The sequence below is a fragment of the Schistocerca americana genome, chromosome 1 (assembly GCF_021461395.2).
Source record: "Schistocerca americana isolate TAMUIC-IGC-003095 chromosome 1, iqSchAmer2.1, whole genome shotgun sequence".
In the NCBI taxonomy this organism is placed as follows: domain Eukaryota; kingdom Metazoa; phylum Arthropoda; class Insecta; order Orthoptera; family Acrididae; genus Schistocerca; species Schistocerca americana.
This window is the reverse complement of record NC_060119.1, coordinates 289,366,635-289,387,140: the sequence shown is the minus strand read 5'-3', so window position 1 is coordinate 289,387,140 and position 20,506 is coordinate 289,366,635. Positions and strand designations below refer to the sequence as shown.

Here is a 20,506-nt window from a genome sequence, read left to right as displayed (position 1 = left end):
CGCTTATACAGTGATGTTTCAGGGCTCTTGGGCGTGTTTCTGTCGTAGAGTTGCTATCCTCTTACTTCAGAAGTCTTCCTAAGGACCGAAATTTTTCCAGAACGTTCTAAAACATTCTGGCTGGTTCGAACATCTAGCTTCTGTTGGGTATAGTCAGCTTTGGGCCTCCTGGCTATCCTGCGGATGCTGTTGTTCTCGCCAGCAGTCACAGCACGGCTGGCTGGCGATATCTTACCTCATACATAGTTCTGGCTCAGAAGCCGTTGCCTCGTGCCAACCTGACCCAACCTTAGCACTACACTCATTTCATAGCATCTATGCCACTCTTAAGTGAATAAAATTTGACAGCCGTGACGTGGGTGAGTGCTGAAAAGAACAAGGTAGCACCAAAGTGTATGGTGTTTTTGCCTCACCCAGGTAGCGCTTCCCGCAGGATTAATCATGTTCTGCAGAAACATGGTATCAAATGTGTTTTTCGACCATCATTAAAGGTTAGTACCCTTTTATGATGTGTAAAGGATGATGCCAGTTTGTGTAGGTGTCTACCACATCCTGTGCAGTTGTGGCGTGTCACATTGGTCAATCAAGACCAGGAGGTCTGATGTATTGAGCATAAGCATCACACACATTTACAACAGTAGAGTAAATCTGTTATTGATAAACATTGCCTATGCAATGCTTATCACATGGGATACAACAACACAAAGATTCTGGCAAGCACTTGAAGTTATCAGGATAGTGTTTTTATGGATGCAGTTGGGATTAATTTGTCGAGTTAAATTACAAATAAAGACGGAGGGGTTTGGCCTAAATTTTGCTTCAAATCGTGTTCTCTCGCTGGTGCAACAGAGGAATAGAGATAATACTACCTCACCCACTGGAAACTCATATTCACTAACTTTTAACGTTAGTCATATTTAGTCATGTGGCGCGCCGGTTTGTTTTCAATGTGTGTACTGTCCTCTGCCAATGCTGTGTTGTGGTTCTTGGGTGGCGTAGCCCCGCCTATCAGGGATTAAAATTTAATTGCACGGCATTTCCTCATTGCACTTTTGCCTCGAAAATGACAGCGTGTTCAGATATCGAATATCGGCAGTTGCTGAAGCCATCACCCCAATTCATTCCTGCAAGTTGTTTGAATATCTCACACGCCAGAAGGAACAGATTCATAAATGGGACGCAGTTCTACATACACACACACACACACACGCATACAATAAACACACACACACACACACACACACACACACACACACAATGAGTTGATAAAAGTCATAGAATACCTCCCAACATCGTGTCTGACTTCCTTTTTCCCAGTGTAGTGCAGAAATTCGACTTGGCATGGACTCAACAAAGTCTCTGGAAGTCTCTTGTCGAAATATCGAGCCATGCTGTCCGTATTGAGGAACGTAATTCCGTAAGTGTTGCCAGTACACGATTTTGGGCACGAACTAACCCCTCGATTATATTCCATAATTGTTTGATGAGTTACATGCCCGGCGATCTGAGTGGCAAATCATTCACACAAACTGTGCAGAATGTTCTTCAACTAATGGCGAGCAATTGTGGCTGGGGTGGTTAATCCACCCTAATCAGCCACTTGCTGTTGAGCGGGAATGTCGGGCCACATAAGCAACATTCACAGTTTATAACAACAACACTTTTATTAACTTTTCTTTGGCCAAATAGAATTTTATCTTTAAAATTCAGAATCCTTACAGGCACGGGAAACCGTTCTATTCAAACTACAACATTAATCTTTAACCAAGCAGTAAGTGACTTGCAAGTTAATTAAATTCTATACACAGTAAAGTTACCAAAAGGAGACTACAATAATGAGATAAAGTTTAACCAATAATGGATACCAAAAAAAATTTTTTTAACACGAAAGAAAATACCAACAGATAGACCCCTTCGTGACACATTTTCAAAACAGGTGACTTCACATAGGCACGGGAAAATTCAAGTAGTGGAAAAGGGGGGGGGGGGGGCACTGGACCCAGACCAGAGGCGGCTGGAGCCAGAACCCACTGCAAGCGGGCGAGCTGGACAGGGTGCCGCACACAGTACAATATAACACACTGGAAAAAAAGGTCTTAGAGCCCGTGCTGCTATACAATTTCAGAGAAAGAGGGGGGGGGGGGGGGGAGAGAAAACGGCAAACATTAACTCCTCAAACGTAAAATAACTACGATGTATAAAATAAAAATAACAGCTTATTTCACGAATATTGAAATAAAATAGTCAAGGGTGAATCAATGACTAATGCCCTTGACGTAACCTTAAACGACGAGGGCGAATAGCTTAATACCAAGTCAGGTGAGAACTTTAAACTACACTAGTAGGTTAACATATGCTCACTGAAACTGGGGAGCTCATTTAAATTACCCCTTAACAGGATACTGATAACTTAAACAGTCAAGTAAAGCAACCATTTCAGAGTTTGTGAGTGAACAAGTAATGTAATTGGATAACACAGAACGTACAGATTCAGTGTTAAGCATGTGCTTCGAACCAACTGTAACAACGTCCACACGGCTCACTGTACGAGGAAAAATATTACAGTTTCACGATACTGGCTTATGCTGTCCGTCACTCCGAACAGCAGAAGTACCAATTAATACACCTCGCTTACTCGCACTGTATCACATCACAAAATCCAGATAAACCTTTAACCAAACACAATAACACGCGTTTACTTAAACAGCACTAAATAGAGGGGACCTTTTGGTTGGCAAGACAACAGTTTCCAGTCATGGTGCCGATACTTGGGAAGCAAGGGTCAGTATAATATGCGCACCAAAAACACGACAAGCAATTCTTACCAAATCTTTTATGAAATCCTTTACAGATTCAAATCAGGGCCGCACGAATCGATTCGGGTGATGTGGCCGAGTCCAGTTCCCACACTACAAGCCAGGGTCGGTCTTGCAAACGTGTCAAACACACCACAACCTCTGCGTCGGGCCTCGGCCTGCTCAACCACGCTCGCCTCCGATTCTCACGCCGCGCGGCTCTCCGGCTGTCCCCTTTCTAGCCCCCACGCCCTTCGCGGCCAAAAGCCACGTCAAACGGCCGAGCCCAAAGATCACACCATGCCGACCCGATCGATCAATCGATACGAGCCGGCACGGCTCAGTGGACTGGTGACATGGCGCATCGTCATCCATAAAAATTACACCGTTGTTTTCGAAATTGGCTGCAAATGGTTTCCAAGTAGCCGGTGACATTCAGGACCCAGAACAGTCCATGTAAACACAGCTTAAACCATATTGGGGCCACGACCAGCATGCACAGTGCCTTGTTGACAACTTGAGTTCATTGTTTCGTGGAGTGTGCGCCACACCTCGAACCCTACCATCAGCTCTTACCAACTGAAATCAGGTCGCATCTGACTAGGCCACGGTTTTCCAATCGTATAACTTCCAGATGTCGTCGCCACGGGCCCAGGAGAGGCGCTGCAGGCGATGTCGTGCTGGTAGCACAGACACTCGCATCGGCCGTCTGCTACCATAGCCAACTAACGCCAAATTCCGCCGCTTAGTCGCAACGGACACGTTCATGGTACGTCCCAGATTGATTGCTGGGGTTACTTTATGCAGTGTTGCTTGCCTGTTAGCTCTGACAAGTCTACGCAAACGCCCCTGCTTTCAGTAATCAAGACCGTCGGCACAGTCTTGACACTGTGGATCTCGAAATATTGCATTCCTTAATGATTTCCTACTCTGTAGCAATCAGCATGGGTTTAGAAAAAGACGGTCGAGTGAAACCCAGCTCGCGCTATTCGTCCACGAGACTCAGAGAGCCATAGACACGGGTTCACAGGTAGAGGCCGTATTTCTTGACTTCCGCAAGGCGTTCGATACAGTTCCCCACAGTCGTTTAATGAACAAAGTAAGAGCATATGGACTATCAGACCAATTGTGTGATTGGATTGAAGAGTTCCTAGATAACAGAACGCAGCATGTCATTCTCAATGGAGAGAAGTCTTCCGAAGTAAGAGTGATTTCAGGTGTGTCGGAGGGGAGTGTCGTAGGACCGTTGCTATTCACAATATACATAAATGACCTTGTGGATGACATCGGAAGTTCACTGAGGCTTTTTTCGGATGACGCTGTGGTATTTCGAGAGGTTGTAACATTGGAAAATTGTGCTGAAATGCAGGAGGATCTGCAGCGAATTAACGCATGGTACAGGGAATGGCAATTGAATCTCAATGTAGACAAGTGTAATGTGCTGCGAATACATAGAAAGATAGATTCCTTATCATTTAGCTACAATATAGCAGGTCAGCAACTGGAAGCAGTTACTTCCATAAATTATCTGGGAGTACGCAGTAGGAGTGATTTGAAATGGAATGATCATATAAAGTTGATCGTCGGTAAAGCAGATGCCAGACTGAGATTCATTGGAAGAATCCTAAGGAAATGCAATCCGAAAACAAAGGAAGTAGGTTACAGTACACTTGTTCGCCCACTGCTTGAATACTGCTCAGCAGTGTGCGATCCGTACCAGGTAGGATTGATAGAAGAGATAGAGAAGATCCAACGGAGAGCAGCGCGCTTCGTTAAAGGATCATTTAGTAATCGCGAAAGCGTTACGGACATGATAGATAAACTCCAGTGGAAGACTCGGCAGGAGAGACGCTCAGTAGCTCGGTACGGGCTTTTGTTGAAGTTTCGAGAACATACCTTCACCGAAGAGTGAAGTTGTATATTGCTCTCTTCTACATATATCTGGCGAAGAGACCATGATGATAATATCAGATTAGAGCCCACACAGATGCATACCGACAATCCTTCTTTCCACGAACAATACGAGACTGGAATGGAAGGGAGAACCGATAGAGGTACTCAAGGTACCCTCCGCCACACACCGTCAGGTGGCTTGCTGAGTATGGATGTAGATGTAGATGTAGATACCTCTAGCTCCAACAACCACTCTGCGTTCAAAGTCTTTTAATTCCCTTCGAGCGGACACGATCACGGCGGGAACCTTTTCAAATGAATCACCAGAGTACAAATGACAGCTAAAACAATGCACTGCCATTTTATTCCCTGTGCACGCGATTCTACCGCCATCTGTATTTGTGCATATCGGTATCGCATGACTTTTGTCAGCTCGGTGTACACGCACACGCACGCACGCTGATTGACGACTTCCGCTGCGCAGGCGTTCGTGTCGTGCTCGTGGGGGATCGCGCACATCGGCGGCGTGGTGGCGTGCTACGGCGCCTCCAACTGCGCCGCGTCGGTGGCGCTGGGCTGGCGCGGCCGGTCCGCGGGCCACGCGGCGCTGGTGTCGGCGTACGGGGGCTGCTACTGCCTGCTGCTGGCCGCGCTCTTCGTCTGGGCGCCAGACGCCAGCAAGGCCGCGCCCTTTTTCCTCCTTGCCGCCTTCTGGGGGATTGCAGATTGCGGAATTCTCGTCGTAAACTGTACGTCCACTGTGCGCTACCCGCTGTGTGCAACACTTGACTGGTTAGGTGATTCTACAGATCTCTCAGAACATTTTTAACGACATTAAGAGGGCGTACACAGAAAGAAAGCGAGCTACCTGCTTAGCGAAGGCCAGAGCGAGGCTGCTTCAAGTACAGCAGAGGAAATCAGTATGAAGGCAGGGTTCCACGAAAGTACACTACTGGCCATTAAATCTGCTACACCACGAAGATGAAGTGCTACAGACGCAAAATTTAACCGACAGGAAGAAGATGCTGTCATATGCAAATGATTACCTTTTCAGAGCATTCACACAAGGCTGGCGCCGGTGGCGACACCTACAACGTGCTGACATGAGGAAAGTTTCCAACCGGTTTCTCATACACAAATAGCAGCTGACCGGCGTTGCCTGTTGAAACGTTCTTGTGATGCCTCGGAAAAGGAGGAGAAATGCGCACCTCTCGTTTCCGACTTTGATAAAGATCGGATTGTAGTCTATCGCGATTGCGGTTTATCGTATCGCGACATTACTGCTCGCGTTGGTCGAGATCCAATGACTGTTAGCAGAATACCGAATCGGTGGGTTCAGGAAGGTAATACCGAACGCCGTGCTGGACCCCAACGGCCTCGTATCACTAGCAGTAGAGGTGACAGGCATCTTATCCGCATGGCTGTAACGGATCGTGCAGCCACGTCTCGATCCCTGAGTCAAAAATGGTTCAAATGGCTCTGACCATTATTGGACTTAACTTCTGAGGTCATCAGTCCCCTAGAACTTAGAGCTACTTAAACCTAACCAACCTAAGAACATCACACACATCCATGCCCGAGGCAGTATTCGAATCTGCGACCGTAGCGGTCGCGCGGTTCCAGACTGAAGCACCTAGAACCGCTCGGCCACCCCGGCCGGCCCTGAGTCAACAGATGGGGACGTTTACAAGACAACAACCATCTGCACGAACGGTTCGACGACGTTTGCATCTGCATGGACTATCAGCTCAGAGATCGTGGCTGCGGTTACCCTTGATGCTGCATCACAGACAGGAGCACCTGCGATGCTGTACTCAACGACGAACCTGGGTGCACGAATGGCAAAACGTCATTTTTTCGGATGAATCCAGGTTCTGTTTACAGCATCATGATGGTCGCACCCGTGTTTGGCGACATCGCGGTGAACGCACATTGGAAGCGTGTATTCGTCATCACCATACTGGCGTGTCACCCGACGTGATGGTATGGGGTGCCATTGGTTACACGTCTCGGTCACCTCTTGTTCGCATTGACGGCACTTTGAACAGTGGACGTTAGATTGCAGATGTGTTACGACCCGTGGCTCTACCCTTCATCCGATCCCTGCGAAACCCTACATCTCAGCAGGATAATGCACGACCGCATGTTGCAGGCCCTGTTCGGGCCTTTCTGGATACAGAAAATGTTCGACTGCTGCCCTGGCCACCACATTCTCCAGATCTCTCACCAATTGAAAACGTCTGGTCAATGGTGGTCGAGCAACTGTCTCGTCACAATACGCTAGTCACTACTCTTGAAGAACTGTGGTATCGTGTTGAAGCTGCATGGGCAGCTGTGCCTGTACACGCCATACAAGCTCTGTTTGACTCAATGCACAGGCGTATCAAGGCCGTTATTACAGCCACAAGTTGTTGTTCTGGGTAGGCGCTACAGTCTGGAGCCGAGCGACCGCTACGGTCGCAGGTTCGAATCCTGCCTCGGGCATGGATGTGTGTGATGTCCTTAGGTTACTTACGTTTAATTAGTTCTAAGTTCTAGACGACTGATGACCTCAGAAGTTAAGTCGCATAGCGCTCAGAGCCATTTTTTTGTTCTGGGTACTGATTACTCAGGATCTATGCACCCAAATTGCGTGAAAATGTAATCACATATCAGTTCTAGTATAATATATTTGTCCAATGAATACCCGTTTATCATCTGCATGTCTTCTTGGTGTAGCAATTTTAATGGGCAGTAGTGTAATAGTACAATGTCTGAAGCATAACGCATCGAATTTACTACTAGAGTAGTAGATACATAGAAAACATAAATAATCGTGACGAAAATACATACTGTCTTTCATAACACGAGTAACAAAGTAAGGAGTTTGCATTTCATGTATAGAAATTGGTATAAAAGCACTCACTGTCCTGTTGTGCTGTTGTGCTGTTGGTACTTTGCCCAACCTCCGTTCTCTCTAAGTACATCTCTTCGGCATAGATTTTGTTAGCGTTAGTAGTTCTTGCTGTGAAATTGTCGCCCACTAGTCTTGTGTCGCTTTTTACAGGTCACTTACGACTTCAAGTTAGCTTCCACTGCGATTAACACAGCTTGCATTTATTCCACAAAGGTCTTCTACGGGTTTCAAATCCGTGCTACGTGCAGGCCAGGGCAAGACATCGGTATCTTTATCTTCAAACCATGCTTTGTTTGTACCAGAACCATACATTATATTGTTGAAGCACTAGACTTTCGTCACCTATGTTCTCATACATTTTAATCAGTTCTGTTTACAACATCTCAGTGTACATGTTACAAATCATTCTAGTGTTCGGCCAAGCAATGAATGACTTACCTTTACTGCAGAAGGCTGAACAAGTCATAACGCTTCCACCTTCGAAATCTCTGCTCATTCTTGGCTGCTGCTTTGTTCGCATATCATGACAATAACAATGAAATCCATTCTGCCGATCTAAATTAAACTTCATGTCACTAGTGAAGATCACTCTTTAAGCCATTCCGAAGTCAATGACATACGTTTTTCAGCAAACTTCAATCTAGCCTCATTTTGTTTGGGTGTTAGAACGGCTTTCTGCAGCCGTTTCTTCAATACAAGATGTTTGTCATGTGACAAAATTTCTCGTGCACGTCTGGTAGTTACTGTCAACTGTGAATCAGCAACAACTCGAGAACAATAACGGTATATGGCCCTGCCTTTGCGCAAAAGTAACCCTTTCTATGACTCAGTTAACCTTCTACTTTGCCCATATTTTCCCTACTAGCCATATCGTGCGCTCAGTCTAAAGAAGTAATCCATCGCTGTGCTGCAACGGTTCAGCTTCTTGGTGACTTGCTGATTACAGAATCAGATGTACCTGTACCACTGTCTGCCGCTGGTAGCTGAGTGGTCAGCGCGACGGAATGTCATAGCTAACGGCCCGTGTTCGATTCCCGGCTGGGTCGGAGATTTTCTCCGCTCAGGGACTGGGTATTGTGTTGTCCTTATCATCATCATTTCATCCCCATCGACACGCAAGTCTCCGAAGTGGCATCAGATCGATAGACTTGCACCAAACCAACGGTCTACCCGACGGGAGGGTCTATCCACACGGCATTTCCATACCCCATACCACTGATGTTTCCTTTTTCATCACATGATAACCGTTTTCCACATGACCTTGTCACAATCGTGGTTTGTGTACACAACACACGCTGACGCTAATGGTCTCTGTTTCCTATCTTCAGTAAGGAAACGTACGCACACACAAATACCGTACAGAGCGTTTATACCGAGTTCCACCCTCTACTACTAGAATCGTTGATGTCTTCTTATATAGTGTACTACTGACATGAAATGCGATACCATTCGACTGCATTTGTATATACTGGATTTCATATTATCCCATATACATTGTGCATGACTGTTCCACCCGACGAAGTTAATTTTCCCGCAAACGTCCATGACATAATATTGATTTCCACTATAATAGCGCAGAAAATAGCCCTGTATTACCTAATGAAACGGCACACAACGGCAGCCGGGGCCGACGACATGTACGGGCCCTGCAACAAATTTGTGACGGCGCACTAGTCCACCACACTTCGCGAACGCTCCGCTCCGTGCAGGGCCCACGAGATATCAATATTTAATTGAAAAAGTGCCCACTAAGGGTATTAATTTTGTGGTGTCCTATCCAGAACTTGCACGCATTTAAACATGCAATTAAGAATTATTCAACTGGTCTGAAAAAAGTTACTCGCTCCCGCCGGAGACGGCTGCAGGCACTCGTAAGACTAGCAGCGTGACGTCGAGGATGACAGGAAAGTCAGGCCACGGCGCGTACGTCACGAAGGTAGTCCTCCGCTCGCTCGCTCGCTCAAATCAGCAGACAAATTACGTTTCTACACCTGTCAACTCGTATGGAGCGTAGTTTTCAAATTTCCCATCCATAGCGCCACTTGTCGTCGGTATTAACTTCTTTCATTTATCATTACGTTTCTTTATATTATTTACTATGCTGCTTTTATTCACCTACAATTTTGTTTTTGCCTTATGACAACCATAGTTATTTTGTTCCATTACTTTATCATACTTTCATCCCCACTCTGAAACCAACTACAAGATATGCATGCCATTGGTTGATTGGCTCGTGTTCTGGCGTCATGTCTCCACTTTTCGTTCCGCTTCTTTGTACTAGTTTTATGCAGACACTGTGAACTACTCGTATGCTTCTAAGAGCTCTTATTGTATTTGCGCTTTGTCACTGACTCTCGCAAATAATGCGATAAGCATAAGTATGTAACATTTTTCATCTTTTAATTTTTAAAATATTTTTAAACTTTTCGTCCCCAATTTCAATATAGCTACCTGACTTATTTATGGTGTATTCTCCTCCACAACCTTCTGAAGAAGGGCACTAAGTGCCCGAAACCGGTAAAGAAGCTAAATTTCTTGTATGCAACTGCTTGCTTATTATTTCATTATCGACGACTGCAGTTTCTGAATACGGGTAAAATACTACATTGATGATGTGCTTTCTCATAAGCTATTCTCCTGCCTTGTCTTGAGTTCTTCGCTTAATAAAACACAGTTTCAGCTTTTTGTTTCAATTGTATCTGCACCGGCGTGTTATTGAGGTTACATTGTGTAAACTCCAATAAGTTTTAGCAAAAGATGAAACTTTCAATATCGCAAGAAAAATATGTAGGTTTTAGTCAGAATTCGCTATTGATTACGTTTCTCTGAAGAAAATGGGTAAGAAGTCTGGAGTATTTAAATCGGTCCTTTTGTCGCAGTTTGCGTGGAATCCTCTACCCCCTGTGTTTTTAATAAAGTACAGCTAGTACTGAAATACAGTACACAGTACACCATCTTTTTATTCCTATCCCCGTCGAAAGTCAATTCATGAACTGTTTCTCCTCAAATATTTTTTGATTTGTTAAAGATATAATTTATTTTCTCTCGTTCAGCAGTTCCAGCGGCTCATAAAAGTAATTGACCACTTTTTTCTACCAATAGAACGAGTATCCTTCTTGCCTCTGGAATAGCAACTGTTCTTGAGACAGTATGTATGTAGTTCTGAAACTGTAATGACTCAGATGACTTGCAGAACCTTATCGGCTGCTCCTCAAGGGGAAAACTAGAAGCTATTTCAGGTGAGTAAGTTCAGTCCATCACTTACAGGATCAAAATAACCGTGTGCTGTTTGTTGTCATTTTCGTCGTATTTCTCCAATCAGTGAAATGTACGTCGAAAAGTCTTCGGTTTAATACCAGCTGTCCATTATTAAAACCCCAGTGGGTTGCACAATTCCACTGAAATTGCAACAAAAGAAGAGATTTAAATGACTCGTTCTACTTTCTTCAGAGAAACATTATCAGTAGTGATTTTTGAGTAAAAACCTATATTTTTCTTGTTACCATGTTAAAATTTGCTTCTTTTGCCAAAACACAGAGAAATATGCACAATGTCACCTCACTAACATGCCTGTGCAGATGCAGCTGCGTCACAAAACTGAAATTGTGGTTTATTAAGGGTCATTCCCCTTAATCAGCCTATAAGATTAGAGATTTTTACCAGTTTTTGGAAAAACTAATGAAGAAACCAAGGTAAATCTATTTGCACATTATTTATTGATTCTTGGACAACATTTCCTGCTTTTTGTACAAAATTCAGTTATCATTAAGCCGCCCTGTCTAGGAGTTAAAGTTGCTCTGTCCAAAATGAGGTGTGTCCATGATGGAAATCCTACATTCTGAAAATCTTACCTGAAATCGAAAAACATACATTTTTCTTAATCTATAGAACATTGCGCACGGTTGAGTAGCATAGTTTTTGAAATTAGAAGTAACAATAAAATGGCTATCGTTTGAAAAAATGTAGTGGTGTTGTGTTTGTTGGGGCACGTTTTCTGCAGTAACTAAGAAGCAGATTGAAATACAAAAAAAAAATATTAGCCTACTTTTCCTTGCGGACATGGCCGAGGAGTAACTAAGCCAGATTTTAGAAATATGTCTTTGTTAATGTGCCAGCAATCCATTTCGTCAGCTGTATCGAGAAATAGGCGTTTAAAGGTAACCTAAGATCTCTATCAGATCAAAAATGAATTTACGTACACCTTCTCATACTCAGAGCTAATCTGCTATACTAGCACTGTACACGAGGCGTTTCACAACCACGGAATCCTCCTGCTCCACATTTTTCTCATGTATCCTCGCCGCCCACGCTTCGTGAGAATCGTGCAGCGTGCAACGGTAAGCATCCTGCAGGCGATCATTTTCTCGACCGATGGCAAACGTTTCTGCGTGGTATCCAATTTCGATTCTCATGATGTGCAGCATTTTCAAAATGGGTTTGAAACCTTCAGGGTAGGTCGAATTTGGCATAAAGCACGATACTTCAGTGGTTCTCGAGTCGCAATTGATGCGTTTAGGAGCAAGCTACCAGATGGCCCATACTGACTGGCATTCGTGAGTACCATCAAATGTTTCACAGAGAGTGCCGAGCATGTCCGCATACGTACTTGCTCTCTGGCTCACCACTGCCTGAACTAAATGACGTGTCACTTTGTTCCTAAGGTGAGGTGTCAACTCATAGTTTTGATATGACATTTTACACAATTGTGGCTTCAAAAAAATCGTAAAAAGTTTTTGAAGCTGAACCGACCCTTAAGTGAGCAACTGAGAACAAGTCAGGTCAATAGCTTACGAAAAAGCACATCCTTGGTATAAAAATAAACGTGTGATTTCTTCACTTATGTTGTTGCAAAGCCCACAACAATTGTCGTTTCACCAACTGACGATGACTCTTAAAAACTACATTGTTCAACTGGAAAAATGTGTAGTTACTTGAATAGTATGTTAGATAACACTTCCCTTGCATTGATAAGTACGTATCCCAGTGTCTACTTGTAATGAACAAGCAGTACACACAAGAGATCTATTTGGAAATGTGCAGATCCATCACACCGTGCCAGGAGGATCTATAGAGGCCTCGTACCTGGCGTCTTCTACAGATGATGTCCCTTTCACAACTGTTGACAGCACCAGGTCATGAACCTGTTGGCTCGTTGAGATTCAGATTATTATTAACTGAGCGTGTGGGAAAGGGACTTTACTTCAGTAATCAACACTTCAAGTAAATTTTTTGGGATGACAGCTTTAATAACTGTCTGCAATTCCTGCCACAGCATAGTACCACTGATGTCACACTGCACTTTAATTCCATGGTGCCTAACAACACTGTATGGTCTGTGAGCCTGAAGGTCTTGTGCAATATTGCACCACCTTACAAAACCGTTAAACATATATGTTACAGGCAGACAATGAAGTTCCGCCTGTTACCCAAATGGCAAAATACTCTCATCTTTGCATGCTGTCATTTGTCAAAATATCAAACCATTAACGAGACATGAAGGATGTTATAAATAAATTAGTCTGGTTTTATTACTGGCGCGCACTATTGTAACTGAGTACGCTACATAAAATTCATTTTCTCGAGATTGGAAACAGATAGTTACCTCCTACCATGTCTGAAGAAAAATCCTTTATATTAGGTAAATTTCATACACAGGAACATATAAATTAATATGTACCAAACGCAAAATCGTAGCCACCCCTAATTTTCATTGCAAACTTTTCAAATTCCGTGCAGTGTCTTACTTAAATGCAATATATCGCAATAACTATGACTTTTAACGATGTAATGGTCACTTCGCCACGAAGCTGACTACAAAGCTGACAAAACGCAAAAATCCAATTCTCATACAGAATAGTTTCCGTAAAATCTTGTGAGATGACTGCAGAGCTAACGGAGCGTGCGCGACTTTCTGCACCATTCAGTAGCCTAACTAGCGTTCTCTGTGTGCACCTGTAGTCGCACCAGTACGTAGATTGTTATCTTTATTTCATGCACTGCGCATGGTGTTCACTAGGCGAAGACACGCGCGCGTGTGTGTGTGGTTTTGTGTGTGTGTGTGTGTGTGTGTGTGTGTGTGTGTGTGTGTGTGAGAGAGAGAGAGAGATAGAGAGGGGGGGAGAGGGGGGTCGGGGGTAGGGGGGTGATGGACACTGCCACCTGCACGGACTGCATAGCCATATAGTACTCCTACCGAAGCACCTAAGCAACGAAGATGAGAGTGGCTATGCACTTCCTTTACTCACTATTATGCCTCAATCTGCCTAGTGACGTAGCAAACCACTATATACCCTTAGCATCATGGAGAGGGTCACAAGCCAGTTCAGTCGCAATCGGTGAGTGGTCGCCTGCGAGAAAGCGAGCAAGAGCAAACTGCATTGATAGTGATTGAATGGCCGCCGCTCACTGTGCTCTGCCACGTGGATGCAGTGCCCTACCGTACACGTGCAAGCAGGATACTGAGTAGCTAAAATCATTTATACTGATGGCCCTAAAATGCAGAAAAGGCGGGATTTGCTTTCATCCAGGTCGAAGGCCAAGAATTTTTAGCAGAGGTCTGTAGTTTACACATTTTTGTCGGGTTTACAGCTGGATCAAATTGTCATCTGAGCACAATATTTCAGCGGTCCACCTGGCCGCCATCATCAGGTGAGAAAAGCTGCACTGCTCTCGCTGATAACTGATTCCACTCTTTTTTTTCTTTATTGTGATTTCGTTCCCCTGCCCCATAGGGGCAGGGGAGGGCTGTCAGCGGCACAATCCGCCGCTCTTCAGCCAAGTGACATGACAACTTAAAATAAGAATAAAATGTTACAGACATAAGACGATAAAAAAGGGGAACTTAAAACAGAATAATGGGAGAAAATGGAGGTAAAAATAGACCGACATGGAGACGTTCAGGGGGGACAGTTAAAAAAGTCACCAGAAAGTTAAAAATCACAGTTGGCGATTCTTAAAACACAGAGAAGACACTGAATGGACATGCACAGGTTAAAAGTTGGCCACAGTATTCTGGGTAGATCAACACACACTTAAAACCCACTTGGAGCACACACGCCGAAGAATAAAACTGCCAGGCGTGACCTGGCAAGGGAAAGGTCAGAGAGGATGGAAAAGGAGAGTAGAGCAAGGGATGGCAGGGGAAGCGGCGGGATGAAGAGAGTAGAGGCGTCAGCGGGCACACGAAGAGGCAGGAGACACATGGGGCAGGAGATGAAGAGGGAAGACAGGGCAGGAGGGAGTGCTGAGACACTGAAAGGGGGCACAAGGGAGGGAGGGGGAGTAGGAGGGGGAAGCCACTCAGAAGGAGGGAGGGGGAGGAGAGGGAGCCCTGAGGAGGAGGCAGGAAGATGGGGTTAGAGTAAGTAGGAAGGGTAGATGTCAGGGCGAAGCTCATCATCCAGTAGGGGTAGATGGTGGAAGTTGCATTGGGAAACGAGATGGTGGGTATGTAGATGGTGAGAGGGTGGGACACAACGGTAAAGGTGCGGCAACTGGTTGGGGGTGGAGAGGAAGGGAGACACCAGGGGGTGAGGGGGATCAAGGCGGCGGACAATAAATAGTGTGCGGATGTGTTCAAGGAAAAGGAGAAGGTGGGGGAAGGGGATGAGGTCGTAGAGGATTCGTGTGGGGGACGGAAGGCGGATGTGGAAGGCGAAGCAGAACACATGGCGTTCAAGGATTTGGAGGGCTTTATAGAACCGGGGAGGGGCGGAAATCCAAGCTGCGCTGGCATGAGGGTGGGGTGGATCAAGGATTTGTAGGTGTGAAAGTTGGTGGAAGGATGCAGACCCCACATCCGGCCGGACAGGAGTTTCAGGAGGCGGTTGTGAGCTTTGTTTGGGATGGTAAGGAGATGGGGAGTCCAGGTGAGGTGGCGGTCCAGTGTGAGGCCAAGGTATTTGAGAGTAGGAGTGAGGTGGATAGGACGGCCATAAATGGTGAGGTAGAAATCATGGAGGCAGAAGGAGCAGGTGGTGCGGCCTATGATGATCGCCTGGCCGATAATTGATTCCACTCGCACTTTTATATGCATCGGAAGTACAACAGCGCATTGGCTTGATACAGTGCGCACGCGCTCAATCATTCCTGCTGTCCCCTGGCGCAAGAAGAGTTGCAGCGCCTCTGGTGGTGAATACTGTTGAAATCGATACATCGTTACAAATGATTATTCATAGCCGCCCGATTCAGATGCCGTTGTTTCTTCATATCTGATAAAACTGGATTCCACGTTTTACTTAGCGGGTATCCATTATCACGATTAATGATATTATCTGCTAGTCTGATTTCGACAGATTCTTTTAAAACACAATTCCAGTACCGCGAAGGATTTGCAGCGACCCTACATAGCAAGTTCGCACTCCTGTCCCACAGTGTATCAGGGGCGCAGTGGGAACTACAGGTCAAAAAATTGAGATACTAGTATAGGTATTTTGCTGAGTCTCTTGTAACTCAGGTGTTCTGAAGCCCCGGATGAAGTTATTTAGAACTCGGGGTATAAAAAGTAGGGGTAATTAATGACGGGTGTGTTAATTGCAGCTGTGTGTGGCATTCTGTTTCGTGGCCGCGAGAAGGCGGCCTACAGCAACGTGCGGTTGTGGGAGACCGTGGGCTTCCTGTACGGCTACGCGTGCAGCCCGCTCCTGTGCATGCGCGTCAAACTGGTGGTGATGGCAGCGCTCCTAGCGGCGGCCGTTTGCGGCTACTGGGCGGCGGAATATCTGGCAGGACGGCGCGCAGCCAACAGCTTCTGGCTGCAAGAACAGCAGAAAGACCAGCAGGAGACCCGCCCCGCGGACTTGCAGCGGGCTGCACTTGAAGGTCGCTGGCAGAAGCCAGCGCCTGAAGGAAATACGTGAACGTTCACCATCTTTCGTAGGCAGGCGAATAATACGTGATGAAGACATGCTTCCCAGAACTACGTGTACAATAGTTATTCCAAAACTACTAGTCGCTGTGTTAATAACGAACTTCCAGTTCGCCACTTAGAATGTAACGAAATCTGTTTCACAGCTATACCTGTATAGGATTCTAAGCTATGACATGACCAATAACATTTCCAACTCAGGTACAAACAAGAGATGAGAGATTGTATAGTTTATCAACAGCACATGGAAACAGCATGCAGACTAAGTGAATGTACAGGCCTACGTTGTGTAAACAGAATGTTGCTGACGATAATGTACAACCAAAAATAAATATCACTCGCCACGTAACATTAGCAAAATTTGTGAATCAAAATAATACTCCTTAATTTCGAAATCTTTCTGTTGAAGTGTCTTCCGTTCAGCTTGTATACTTGATATTGTTGAATTGAAAAAGAAAACACTAATACAGGAAGTACACCCATACAATTTTAATATTTGCAAACTGGGACGACCATCTGTCTCTTTCATTTATTCGCCTGATAATTACACATACTGACGAGACGAGGAAAATATTTCTGCTGGTTTCTTACAGCGTGTGATACTATTTCTGTTTTGTCCTTATTAATCATACAACTGGACCCACGTTATATTCACCAAATCCTTTCATTGTATGTAAATTTGTTGTCACACCTAGGTCCCCAATTTATTTATGTTGCATATTGAAAAATTGTTTCACGAACACGCTGTATCTCAAGAAAGAAGTCCTTCCTTCGGTTATATTTAATTCTAATAATATTCACATGTACTTAACAATGTACGCTCAACAAAAAACAAAAAAGCCTGATTCAGTCCCTCCAACCGACAGATAACCCGTGTCAACAGCGCACGATTTCAGGGACGATGTTTACATCCATGGTAACAGCTATGTTTCCCACCCACTGATTCATAGTAATACATTTTGAGAAAGGAGAAAAAAATATTTGATAAAATACTTACCGCAGTGTTCCCCACAGACTCGACTACAATGACACTGTCACTATGCTACATGGTGTTATATGGTCACACGAGCTGTCAGTATGACAGATGCAGCTACAATAACATGAAAGTACCTGTCAGTAAATGACTGTTTTACCCTAGGAATGTTGAGGATTTATTTAATATAGTCACACATTATGTTCAAAAGAGACTAAAATGCGTACTCGTAGTATTAAACATATACCGTCTGCCTAAAAAGTTTAGAACTTGATTTTATTCTTGGCTTATAAGTGACATCAGGTTAGTAACTGCTGTGCAACTGAGAGAAGTCAGGTACTAATCACAATGAGAAACAGCGCAGAGATAACATTGAAATCACACGAACTTACTTTAGGAATCTGAAGTTTTAATCTCAATGTACTGGCCGTTGTTTATCTGTAAGCGATGGCTGTCCACAGATAATTAACCATCTCAGGTGAAAGCATACATATGATCTTTATTTTTTATTTAGCAGACGAGAACTGGCTTCACTAAAATGTCAACATTGTGTTAATTATCTAAAAAAAACGAGGCAATTTTTACATGAGAACTCCACAAGGTATAGCACATGCTCAGTATCGCTTCCCGGCACTGTCATAAGTTTGTTTACGCGACTGGAAGCTGAACATCATGTCTGATCCGAATGGTGCTGGGGACGGAGCAGGAGATGCTGCTTCGGTTTTCGACGCCAAATTGGAAGAAGAACAGGTACATGTACATCGATCTTAAACATACGACTGTCGCAGGATTCACAGCATGTGTTCATACGTTGGACGATCATAATATATTGGAGAACTTCGTAGATAGTACGAAATTTAACTGTTGACCTTGGCTCTGTTCCATCTCGTCTTTGCTCTCATTCATCTCTTGCAACTACAGTGCTTTCAATTTTTCTGATGAGTTTTTAAGCTTTTACTTGAATCCTTGCTTGTAAAATGATGTTGGTTTCAATATTTTGACTCCTGTAAAACACAAAATGCTTCTCGTAATTTTGACACCTATGTGTAACCTTGTCATGGTCACACTTCTTTGAAAATAAAGTACAGCTTCAAATGATTTCGAAAATTATCCTTAGCCCTCAACTGTTCCATGTGTGCCTGAGTTTAGTAGGAGTTAAGGGCAACATTCTTTGGTAGATTTTATGGACGTAGAATGCCTCTGAAAAGCAGGGATAATGGTCGGTACTTTCGTCAGAAACATGAGTTTTGCAAACATAATAGTAACGGTTCGCTGTATGTAAGTATCTTTGCCAGATTTTCTCTCGTGATAACTTCTTTTAGTTTGTTCTTGGAGAAAGTGTTCGAAAAAAAAAAAAAAAATCAACACACCAAGAAAAATTATGTAGTAATATGGAGAGATTGTAACAATCTCATTTCCTTATTCCTGCAGTGTAAAAATTATTATACAGAAGTGCTCTTTAACATAGAGAGAGAGAGAGAGAGAGAGAGAGAGAGAGACAGTCTGCTATAGATTCTTTTGCTTTTGTCTACGGTCAGTTTTGGAATAATGACATAAAAACGGACTTATTTCTCTTCTGTGGAACCTGGATAGTTAATTCTCTGTATATGAACCTCCAAATCACACTTATTGTAACAAATCTGATACACTACTTCCTATTTGTTTTAGTTTGAATGATTGTGATGCCGAAATCAGAAAAAACAAGTTTTCAGAAAAATTAATACAAAGAAGTATGCGTAAAAAAGCCACAACTCTTTTTTTTGTGGGAAAGACTTAGTCTGCACTCAGTGTTTTGTCGTTCGTTGCCGGTTTAGCGCCTGCCTCCCTCTATGTTCTGTTCCTGAACCCGGCCTAAACAATAAACTAACTTCCGTATTTTTCATTGAACATATTATACACAATCTACATGTATTACCCCGTAATTTCAACTTTATATAGAATGATCTTGGTTTTACTTTAATCACAGCTGAAGTTTATCAGCCTAGTTAATCATTTTTGCATCCAATGTAGTATATGATATCATTCATAACACTGAAAATCCAAAATACACTCCGATCTCGAACGTCATATGAGGATCGAGGGACTAATAACTATGAACTTAAGTCCCTTTAAAAATATGATCATTATTATCATATACCTATCTGCAAAATTGACTGCATGGAGATTGCACATCACCAAGAGAAGGTGAGCTTTTTTTAGACTCTAGTTTATCTCACATTTAGATAGCTTAATTGATTACTTACAGTAGTGTCTAATTTTGTCTTTTTTAACAAACCTCTTCAGATCATTTCTGTTTTTATTTTTGATTATAAAATAATGCTTATAACTGGATAATGACTTTTTTCAAGTCTCTGTAAAATGTGGTGTTCATGTGGGGGGTAACTCTTTCACGCTGCTTGTTGGTTTTTATTAGATACTAGTCAGAAGCAGCATATTTAAGGAATTCTTTTGTTGTACACAGTGTTATTTAACAGCTCATAGTTGAAACCACAGTTAAAAGCGATATTTGATCGTTAATAATTGTCTTTAAAGTTCAGGTCGGATAATCTAAAAGATATAAGAGGTGATGCACCATGGAATAGACAGATGTACTCGAATGGCTTACAAACTAGTTTGTGTGTTCATTCCTGAAAAACATCAGGAAGGGTGTAATTGCGTAGGCTTCCGCGGCCGGAGTCAGTCGACATAAAAGTTTTCTGGGTATAGGTCCGCGTCATGTATAATGTAGTTTTTACATTATGACGCGGTACTATACCCAGAAAACTTTCATGTCGATCAGGAAGGGTGTTGATTCTGTTTTGTAATTGTCATTGCTTTAAAGTTAGTATCACCATTTGACTGTTGTTTATTTGCAGTGTTACATTAGCACTTACACTATCATGATATCGGCTTCAAAGTGCCATTACAAGTGTTTTAAGTGTTGTACAGTGCCTAAGATGGCATACTCTTGTATTTAAAATACACTATTAGACACATTTCTAAGGGTCGATATTTATGGTAAAGCCTACTGCTTTGTTTCATCACTGAGTATATACTCGTATAATCAGTAGGCTTTACCAGAAATATCGACCCTTAGACAATGT

The 20,506-nt window shown here is 43.6% G+C and overlaps 2 protein-coding genes across 2 annotated transcripts in view; both read left to right on the top strand.

The window, feature by feature from the left end:
- The window catches only part of LOC124622097 (UNC93-like protein), a 79,967-nt gene extending 63,483 nt beyond the window's left edge, over positions 1–16,484 (top strand). The window contains exons 5-6 of the mRNA XM_047147696.1: positions 5,173–5,437; positions 16,123–16,484. Of these exons, the coding sequence (XP_047003652.1) occupies positions 5,173–5,437; positions 16,123–16,442 (585 nt within the window). The 3' untranslated portion in view covers positions 16,443–16,484. The remainder of the gene's footprint in view (positions 1–5,172; positions 5,438–16,122) is intronic.
- A 1,611-nt stretch (positions 16,485–18,095) lies between these two features.
- Positions 18,096–20,506, top strand: part of LOC124544694 (coiled-coil domain-containing protein 13-like) — a 77,449-nt gene continuing 75,038 nt past the window's right edge. Inside the window, exon 1 of the mRNA XM_047123372.1 lies at positions 18,096–18,173. Coding sequence (XP_046979328.1) covers positions 18,096–18,173 — 78 coding nt within the window. The remainder of the gene's footprint in view (positions 18,174–20,506) is intronic.